We start from the raw sequence: 10,018 nt of genomic DNA, 5'->3' as shown, positions 1-10,018 counted from the left end.
TACCATTTTAACTATACATTAACTATAACTTATTACCTCAATACTTATGGAAAATAAATATGAATTTTATTTTTGTCTATGATCATTATATACACACTTGAGAGTGCAATAGATCATGCACTTATGTATTCATGTTTATAGGTGGCAAAGAACTAGGTCAAAGAATGATTTATTATTTTATGTAATAATTGCGTGTAATATTTCTTTAACATGAAAAAGATTATGTATGCGAAATCTACTCCCAAAGTATTACACAAAATACAACCTCCCATTTGAGAAGGAGTTTTATATTTAAGAAAATGTCACATAATAAAGTATTGAGCAAACATGAAAATAAGAAAATAAGAAAGAAAGTATCAAAGGATAAAGGGTGGTAGTTTCTGAGTCCCAAACTAAAATAAATAGTGTAAGGTGTGTGTTAGGTGTACATCAAAATATCTCTTAGACCTCCCAATCCAGTCTCAATCTCATTAAATAAAAGCAGGATTCCATATTATTTTCTTTTGGTTTCAATAATCTCCCCCTCAAATCGAAACCTGCAACCCTATTGGTTCAAACCCAAAAATCAGACAATTTGCCCCAAAATCAACATCAACTTCACAATCCTCCAAAAATCCATCCAAGGAATCACCCCCATTTCCATGAAACCTCTCATTTTCCTTTTTCCTTTTTGCATTATATATCATATTTGAACTACCACACAAATTGGAATCCATTCTCAAACAAGACACGTACACTTGTCACTTACCATACAAAAAGAAACCACTTGCGAATGACGTGGAAAATAACTCCCCACCCACTGTCTTTGCTTTATTCCCACACATAAATCCCCCATGTAATCTTTCAACTAAAAGTTAGCAATAGAGAAAGAAGCAAAATTGATCAACAACAAGAAGAAGAGGAAGAAAAAGAAGAAGAACCATTTCCCATTCTCATTGCATGAGAAAAAACCCCCCACCAAAATGGATAACCAAAATTCAGCTGAATTCCATTGCCATATTCCTTCTCAACCACTAGAGTCCAAGAAAATCCATCGCCCTTATTATAACAATGAAACTGAACAAGAAAGCCCTTCCTATGATAATGATGGTGATGATAACAAGGTTACACAAGGCTCATCTTCAAAAACCAGTCACTTTGACAAGAAGGAAACTGCATTGCAAGGCCTGCCTTCGAGTCTAGTAGATGTTGGCAAAGAACAGAAGAGCTCTATGGCCATGGTCATGCCAGAAGATAGTGCACGTGAGAAGCTGAAGAGGCATAGAGTTGAGGTGGCTGGTCAGGTTTGGATTCCAGATATATGGGGTCAGGAAGAGCTTTTGAAGGATTGGATAGATTGCTCTGCTTTTGATGCTTCTTTAGTCCCTAATGGAATCATGTCAGCTCGTGCAGCTTTGGCTGATGAGGGAAGGAGAGCAGCTTCTAGCGGGTTAAGAATAGAAAACAGGTGTTGAATTTTTTGTTTTTGTAAGATGTTTTATTATTATTATTATTATTATTATTATTATTACTGTTTTCAATCACAGTTATGCACGTATCTTAATCTTTTTTCATACTGAAGAAAACATATGTGAATGATTTCCTGGCTTTGAGGTTCATAGATTGCAGCAAAATATTGGTGATATTCCTTCTTGTTCTTCCTGGTCTCTAGGTCTAGTTGTGATTCTATAAATAAGACTTTTAATTATAAGGAAAAAAAAAAAAAAAGAAGAAGAAGAAGAAGAAGAAGAGAGAGAGAGAGAGAGAGAGAGAAGGAAAACCATAATAAATAGAAACTTCTGATTTTTTTTTTTTTTTTTTTTTTGGTTTTTTGATAATTCTGTTGATGAATATGTGGTTCGAAAGAAAATGATTTGGTTTTTTAAAATCTGGAGTTTAAATGACTTGAGATCAAGTATGAAATGATAGTTTTTTTTTTTTTCTTTTATTGAAGAAATTTATGAAGGGGGTTCTAAGTTTTACTAATATGTGAATTTGAAATGAAATTCCAGAACATCATAAGTGTTTTTCTTTGAGCAAAATCCAAAAATAATATCATGTGTTTTATATTTAAATCAGGCAAAAGAATCTAGGTTTTCTTTACTATGTGAACTTGAAATGAAATTCCATAATAATAATATCATAAATGTTTTTTTTTTTTTTTTTATCAAAATCTCCAAAAATTATCATGTGTTGATTAAATTTATATTGGATTTACTTGATAGATCCAGGAATTTCAATTCTGCAAATCCAAACCCAGGATGAGGATTTTGAAAAGTATGAAGAGTGCAACATGTTTCTCAATCGCCATTCCTTCTTTTAGTAGGTCATCTTAAATCTTGAATATTTAGCAAATCGATCGTAATTAGCCTGATTGTTCGATGCTTATCTTTCTATTCCTTTTCTAGTCTCTGGACATTAATTGAAAAGGCCTATAAATTCCATTTCTCTACTCTCAGACCTCTCCAGCTTCCAGAAACTATGACGTGGTCCAAGATAATCGAAGAGTAGTTGTGAGAGTTGTAGAAGTGATTAGAAATTTAGAACAATCGGCTAGAGCACCCTAAGGTCTGTATCCAACTGAACCTAATTTTAGTCAGTAAATTACTGCCCAACTCTCTGTAGTTGACTCAGCAATGTAGATTATTTTATCAAGGCTCATACTTTGACACCCAAACAAATGTTGCAACGAATATCACACTTAGCAAAGTAGTAGTAGTGCAATTTCTTGCTCACTGATTTACCAGCAAGGCGTGACTTTCACTAGCTACAACCAGATTTCATACATAGGCACTCAATACCACATGCACAGTACTTGCTTTGAACTAATAATCACAGAGAGAAAGAGAATGCAAAGCCAGAGACAAAATTATCTTATAAACAACTTATGGTTCAAATGAGCAGAGCAAATCTGCTGGACAATAATTACAGCCACATTTTCCTTGAGAAAATAACCTTTTCCTGTATTAGACATAATTACCTTGGTTTATCCAATAGGGTAAACTCCCTCCCTACCCAGATGACTGTAGTTTGAAACCTGGCTTCCCCTTTTACTGAGGGGGCTAATGCCATTTAAGCCAAAAGGCTTGGCTAAATAAACTATCTTGATATTTCACAAAACTTCAATTAATGTAGAATTTGTACAATCACTCATTCAGACATAATTGGCATCAAAAAATAATAATTAGAAGTTGGAGCCATTTCGTGAAGCTAGCTTCCATATCTTTATCGTACCATCATCACTTGCAGTAGCTAGTAGCCATTTCCTGATGATTGACCAAAAAAAATGTTATTACAGATTGATGAGACTTTAAATGTCCATGGCAAATTGACAAATAGAACATTTTTATGCTCAGCAAGACATGTTGACCTGTACATAGTGAAGCCAGTTCCCATATCTTGACCGTACCATCATCACTTGCAGAAGCCAATAGTCGTTTTTCCTAATATAAAGGAAAATGCCAACACAGATAAATGAGACTAAAACGGTAAACAGATGAATAAAACGCCTTTTAAGCACGGCAAGATGTGGTCACCTGATCTATCAAAATATCAAGAAAACATTTTTCACAAACAATGAAATTGTTAGTATATTTTGGGCACCCATAACCCATCCAACCACAGGATTTCATCATGTGTGAAGAGGATTTTGTAGCTATGTGAGTGGCCATGTGAATAGGGTTGCACTTGAGATTTTCTAGTAAGAAATCTTACCCCAGGGCTCCATTGCACTGAATTTATATCCATGCCATGTGCCTTTTCCTCCTTCAGCAGCAACTTATACGAAGGTCCATCAACCTGTTATAAAAGCAACAATAGAGTTGATAATCTCAATTGGTAGTTTCAAACTCCATAAGTAAAAAATCAGGTATATAGAATGTGGGGCCCGAGATCTGAGGTCCCAGCCCACTTTGTATCAAGGGCTCAAAGCCCAAGCCGAGGAGCCCTACTGTCAAGGACGCGGAATGGAAACTCCTCGAAGGCCCAAGAATGTGGCCGAGGACGACTTTACGTCCAATATCCCACAGAAACGCTGGAAGAAAAGGACAGATTCAACACAGGAACAGCACAAGGAAGAAGGCTGCCAGCACCTTAATGTGGAGCCCAGCGCCTGACAAACCCATACTCATATCCTGCTATCCAGCTATCCCCAACCACTTTGACGTGAGGATTGACAAGACAAGTAACCACCCAGAACAAGGAGAAACGGACACGTAGGTGAAGAACGGGAGGGAAATACTAGTATAAAAGGGAAGCTTGCTGTATTAACAGAGGGAGGCCCAGAAGGGAGAGAAAAAGGGAGAAGAACGAACTCATAAAAAAGAAGGGTGGCTAGGACGAGACTCTCCTCGGACTAATTCCGAGGAGATAGATCTTCACGCCACACCCGTGTAAGGCTCAGTCATTCAGGCCAAACTCACCTTCGTATGGGCTCCCATGAAAAACCATGACTAAATCGCTGCCCGACGACCAAGGTCAAGCCTTTCTAAGCCCACTCTCTACAAATCGTATTGTTTGGACCCCTTTATATACGAGCCCATCCTTGGGTCGTTAGAAATTGTGTCCCTACATAGAATTTTGAAGAATTTCTAAAGGTTACACTGCACAATCTGCTAAATTGGTTTTCTCAGACTGGGAATAAAATCCCCCCTCCCCCACTTTTTTGTTGATAAAAAATAAGTTTTATTGATATAAAAAATGGAACATCCTTGTACACTCCCAGTGTACAAGGGGTCAAACAATTCAAGTATAAAAATCCCCTTAAAAACTTCATAAAAGGTCAATAAAAACTTCACTCTTCCGTTTTAAAAGACCTATGAGAGAACCACCGTACAGGTGTTAGTGTAAGTGGATAAACATTATTGTCATCATCAAGATATTAATTTTAAACTCATTCCTCCAAGGCTCCAACTGACATGACTACCAACAAAATAAATTGACAAAGAAAGTTCCCTGTTGCTCATCTCTACAAAGGACATATAATTCATTCTAGAAAATTAATTTCAATAAGAATATCACTTGCAGGTACAGTTTGTCATGTTCTAATAATTCAAACTAATCTCTATTATTGATTTTTTTTTTTTTTTTTAAAACACATTATATGTATGTCTCAGACGCATCCACAAGGGGTTCTATACATGGACCCTCCAAGAAATCATAAAGTGTTTGCAGGGATACTAACATAAACATCCCAAACAATTTTTTGATTAGTAAGTTACACAAGCACCCGATGAATCTTGAACCCACGACTTACCCTCCACTTTACTCTTAACAAGGAAAGGAGATGCAATTTGAGCTTGAGCTCATTGGCATAAACACCCCCAATGAAGTGGGGGCAGGAAATAAATATTCAGATCACATAATCTAGAGGATCTTCTCCCCTAAAAATATAAAAATAATAATCCTCAGCACACATGGAAGCTAATATGCATCAGGACAGTGGAGATCAATGCCCATTAATTATATCCATTCCAGAAATAATGATGATAATGCGGCATTGTCAGTATTAATGTCAATAAATAATAGCATGTAATGAAAAAGGTGAAGGGATATTATTGAATACCAAACCATCTTTGTCCTCCACAAAAAATCGTATGGCATCATCAGCTGCTCCACTGGCAATAATACCCTCACTGTCATATTCACAAAGAGAATATAATTAAGTCATGGTGGGACAACTTTTTTTGAAAAATAAACAAATAAAAGGAAAGAGTACAACTGCCTCATGTAGGAAAGAACACTTGTATTAAGTTCACTCAAACCCCACTCCACACACACACACACACACACATAATGGGCATACAAATATATGAACTTATGTATGTATGTAGCATTGTACATATTTTGATTGAATAAGATGAATGTAACCAAACCAAATTGAGGGCTAAGTCGATACAACAGTCCCTCCCCCCCACCCCCTCTCTTTTATATGAAAGAATGTTAGCTAAAGTTAACTTGAGTATTATATAATATCTAATCTTTCTTATATGCTATTTGATAAGAGGCCAAACAATTGTGATAGAGGATAGGATGATAGTGATAAGTTAATACCCTTCAGCACAAAAATTGAGCTTTTCAGACCAAGCATATGACTAGCCCTCAAGTTTAGCATTTGAGTTTAGGAATGGTATAAACACTATTTGATGTCTTAATGATGCAAGTAGAAACAAAGGCTTTCCTTAGCCTCTCCTTATTCCCCTTTTCTTGTGTTTGTGTATGTGTTTTGTGGGTGAGGTGGGGGTTGAGTAAGAAGAAAACATGTGCAGTCACACCCATATTATCATGGCAGAGTATATAGACGATTTACTATTTACGATTTCTGTGTAGCTGTTTGTAATGCTAATTTAACATTAAAAGGGTGAGTAAATGGGGTTTAAATCTGAGAAAGTTTACAAAAATAGAAGTAAATAGACCCACAAATGGAACAATTTTTTTTCTTGTAATTAGTTCAACTGTCACTACCATTTTTTTATATAAGTAAAACAATTATCAGTGAAGTTCAACTGTCACTACCTTGACCAATGAACTGAGAAAATTGTTCGATCATGATAACCTGTGATAGTGCAGAGATGTCTCCTGAAAACCCAAAAGGAGGAACCTTGTATTAGTGTTCAAATAAGCAGTCAGATATAAAAGTGTAAAAGACTCGGCAATAAGCACCGCTTTATCAAATAATACAGGCTAAATAAATTAACTTTGATTCCTTTGTGATGTATGATATGGTTAATGAAGCAGGTATTATGAAAACAGCATTACAACATTGCATAATTTCTGTTCAACAGTAGATGACTCGTCCCCATGGAAAAGCATCAAGATAATATTGATTATGCTATTTTTGTAAATAATTTTGGAAAAAAATGAAAAAAACATTATCAGATGAAAACATCCCCTCTAGGCCTCACAGTAAAATCTTGAAAACCTGAATAACTCACTAATATCCCAAACCATGTATATAATTACAGATTTTTTTTCTCTTTTAAGCAAATAATGTATTTATTTATAAAAGCACTAATGGGATGCAACTCAAGTACAGGGGAAGTATACAAGAGAACATAAAAGAATAAGTCTAGCATAAGCCATATCCTTCTTGTTTCCTTTACAAGCATTGATTTTCTTACTCTTGAAAGTATAACTTGTAAGAAATATATTATATTCAGCAAACACCAAATTTCTTCATAATAATAGTGATCGTGGAACACCCTCATCCCCCCAGTGGCGTGTGTGTGGACAGCCTAGGGGAGAGTGGGGGATGTCACACCCATGCACATCTGTGTGTTTGTGAAGTTCAGAACAACCTAGCTTCAAAATACTAGGTTTCCTATCACAGACAAGAGAAGAAAATAAATCCAATCTCACCTAGACATGATATTAGTATCAAAAGGCAACAAGGTGGAAGGGATGGAGATTCAGATTCATATATAACAAGTGAATTCCTAGAGAAAATTGGTTTTACACATGCTCTCTAGTCCCTACTTCATTGCTTGGTGCTAACAGAAAGTCCATCAAATATTTCTTATATTTAGGAATAGAAGGAGCTGAAGTCCTCCACAAACTGTTGGAAATACATACACACATACCCTGTACCCTCCCATTAATAGAATATCTCAAACAGTATTGTAGAAGTTCCTAAATGTGCAACACCAAACGCAAATTCTGCCGCCCCCACAAAAAAAAAAAAAAAAAAAAAACTAATACATATAAGGGTAGCATAGTCCTCACCAAGGAGCATAGCCATCAGCAGATTGCATACTTGTGCTGTCCATTTCCCATATCTTTAGAGTAAGATCATCACTGCAAAAACCGCGCATTACCATTTCAATTCATCTTGCCACTATAATTTAAACAACATATTTTTCCACCAATGCCATTAACCGAGTACCGAAAGGAAAAGACACATCTCGATTATTTCACCTACCTACATGTGACCATTTTATCTCCGGTTTTGTTGAAAGAAAGTGCCCAAACCGTCGAAGAATGACCACTGACATATCATTAAAACATCATTAACACTCATACATATATATATTTGCACTCAGACAAAAATACACTATTACACAAAGAGGTTAAGGATTCAAATGTAGATTACTTGTTAGGTTCACCTAAAGTCTGAACACACTGCCAATCATCATCATCGTCTGCCCAAACCTACAAGTTATTGATCAAAAATCGACACGTAATCAAAAACTGAATTTTCTTCATAAAAAAGGCAAATTCATAGACACAAAAAAAAAAAAAAAAAAAAAAAAAAAAAACAGAAACATTTTACCTTAACAGTGTTATCATAGCTACAAGAGAACAAAACATCCAATGTAGGATGCCACAGAACCATCTTAACATCCTGTGAATGTCCTTGCAAAACCGAAACACACTCGAACTCGTTCCCCGGCTGCGCTTCCCAAATCCAAACCGACTTATCCCGGCCACACGTGGCGAGCAGCGTCCCGGCCGCGTTCCACGACACGCTTTTCACTTCATTTTCATGACCCTAAAAATTGATAATAACAACACTAGTTAATGTACACAGTTTCACAACCTATGTACAAAGTTTTTTTTTATTATTATTATTATTACCTCTAATGTGGAAACACATTCGAAATCGCCACCAACGTTTTCCCAAATTGAAGTGGTGGCATCGAAGCTAGCAACGGCTAGTAATTTTCCTGATGGAGACCAAGAGCAAGATCGGACGGTTCTCGTGTGCGTGTCTTCTAAAACTGCCTGATTAAATTTATCGAGTTTGATAAAAAAGAGTTAGTTAGTGTTTGTGTGTGGGTGGGGGGTGTGTTTGGTTACGGATATAAGGAAATACTACCAACCTTGCAGTTCCAAGAGGAATAGGAAGAAGAGGAAGAAGAGAGAGAAGGATTTTGTTCCCAGATTCGAACGGTTTTGTCGCCGCTGCAAGAGGCGAAGACGAGAGGGGTTTCGGCGGTGCCGGTGGCCGGGTTCCAAGCGAGGCTCCATACTCTGTCGGTGTGGCCATCGAGAGTTTGGAGTAGTTTCAGCTCGCAAGCTCCTTCGTGAAACTCCATGGAGAGTTGAGTGATGAGTCTGTGATCAGTGTGTGAAAAAGAAGTTTTTGAGATTTGGGGGTTTAGGGGAAAACGTTTTTCGGTAATTTGATTTTCTTTGTTTTGTTTTGTTCGTGTGCGGTGCTGTGCTGAGGACGAGGACGAGTTGATTTGGTGGTGGTGTTTGGCACGCGCGGAGACGCGTCGGAAGTTTAGGGTTGGAGGAGCGTGGTGTACTCGTGCTTATGTTTGAGTTCTTTTTATTGAGTTGGCGGCGGCTTTCTTTTTCCCTTTCTATTCATGGGCCCGTATTCCGGCAAAATTTGCGGAATAATAGTTTTTTAGAAAAAAAATTTATGTGTAACACTGTTTTTTAAACTATTTTGTATGTTAGACTTTTTGTGGAACTATTTTATAAGTTAGGCTGTTTTTAGAAGTCAAGTTTGGCAAACTTGAGTTTGGTAAATTTTTTTGGCCAAAATTGGAAGCTCACATTGTTTGTCAAACAATATAATTAATAGGTCATGTTTTGAAAGTATATTCCAAACTAACATTTCGAGTCTAAGAGGCTCGATTTATGACCTATAAATCGAGTCTTTGAGGCTCGGTTTTCATGTTCTGATTAGGCGTGAAGTGACACTTTTTCATGTTTTGATCAAGTCTGAAGTGACACTTTTTTCATATGGCGTTCACCTAAAAATCGAGTCTTAGATACTCGATCTTTTTCTTTTTTGGTAAGTTTACTCATGCACCAATGGGGGTTGCAGCGTCATGTGCCAAGGAGCTAGTCAGGCCCTTAGCTTGCACATGTCCCCTCTAAACTTTGTTTTCCCTCCTGGAGAAGTGGTAAAGAAGATGGGAAACAAACAGCCTAGTGTCGAACAAAAGAAGACAACACGTGAACAAACTTTTATTTGAAAATATTGAGTTGACAGTACACTTCACAAGTCACACTAACTCAGCAACCACTTACTTTTATAAGATACACTCAATCACCAAACTACACGTGCTTCACTCTACATACTTCA

The 10,018-nt window shown here is 36.7% G+C and overlaps 2 protein-coding genes across 3 annotated transcripts; one reads left to right on the top strand and one right to left on the bottom strand.

Annotated features, from left to right (window-relative positions):
• Positions 1 to 812: 812 nt before the first annotated feature.
• On the top strand, positions 813 to 2,607 carry LOC115953428 (protein BIC1-like). 2 transcript variants are annotated; one of them, XM_031071067.1, is made up of 2 exons: positions 813 to 1,447; positions 2,439 to 2,607. In XM_031071067.1, exons 1-2 carry the CDS (start codon positions 963 to 965, stop codon positions 2,488 to 2,490), a joined length of 537 nt encoding a protein of 178 aa, XP_030926927.1. In that variant the 5' UTR covers positions 813 to 962; the 3' UTR covers positions 2,491 to 2,607. The 2 variants fall into 2 exon arrangements, with proteins under 2 accessions (XP_030926927.1, XP_030926928.1); XM_031071068.1 differs by lacking the exon at positions 2,439 to 2,607 and adding an exon at positions 2,205 to 2,377.
• A 219-nt stretch (positions 2,608 to 2,826) lies between these two features.
• On the bottom strand, positions 2,827 to 9,272 carry LOC115953427 (protein CIA1-like). Its single transcript, XM_031071066.1, has 11 exons — positions 8,796 to 9,272; positions 8,551 to 8,697; positions 8,246 to 8,464; positions 8,066 to 8,124; positions 7,895 to 7,960; positions 7,699 to 7,770; positions 6,493 to 6,555; positions 5,543 to 5,612; positions 3,694 to 3,777; positions 3,350 to 3,422; positions 2,827 to 3,245 (listed from the first exon to the last, which is right to left on the bottom strand). The coding sequence occupies exons 1-11, from the start codon at positions 9,009 to 9,011 to the stop codon at positions 3,232 to 3,234; spliced, it is 1,083 nt and encodes a 360-aa protein (XP_030926926.1). The 5' UTR covers positions 9,012 to 9,272; the 3' UTR covers positions 2,827 to 3,231.
• Between the last annotated feature and the right edge of the window lie 746 nt (positions 9,273 to 10,018).

The sequence above is a fragment of the Quercus lobata genome, chromosome 7, assembly GCF_001633185.2.
Source record: "Quercus lobata isolate SW786 chromosome 7, ValleyOak3.0 Primary Assembly, whole genome shotgun sequence".
Taxonomy (NCBI): domain Eukaryota; kingdom Viridiplantae; phylum Streptophyta; class Magnoliopsida; order Fagales; family Fagaceae; genus Quercus; species Quercus lobata.
Note: the sequence above shows the minus strand (reverse complement) of the source record. Positions and strands in the feature narration are given on the sequence as shown.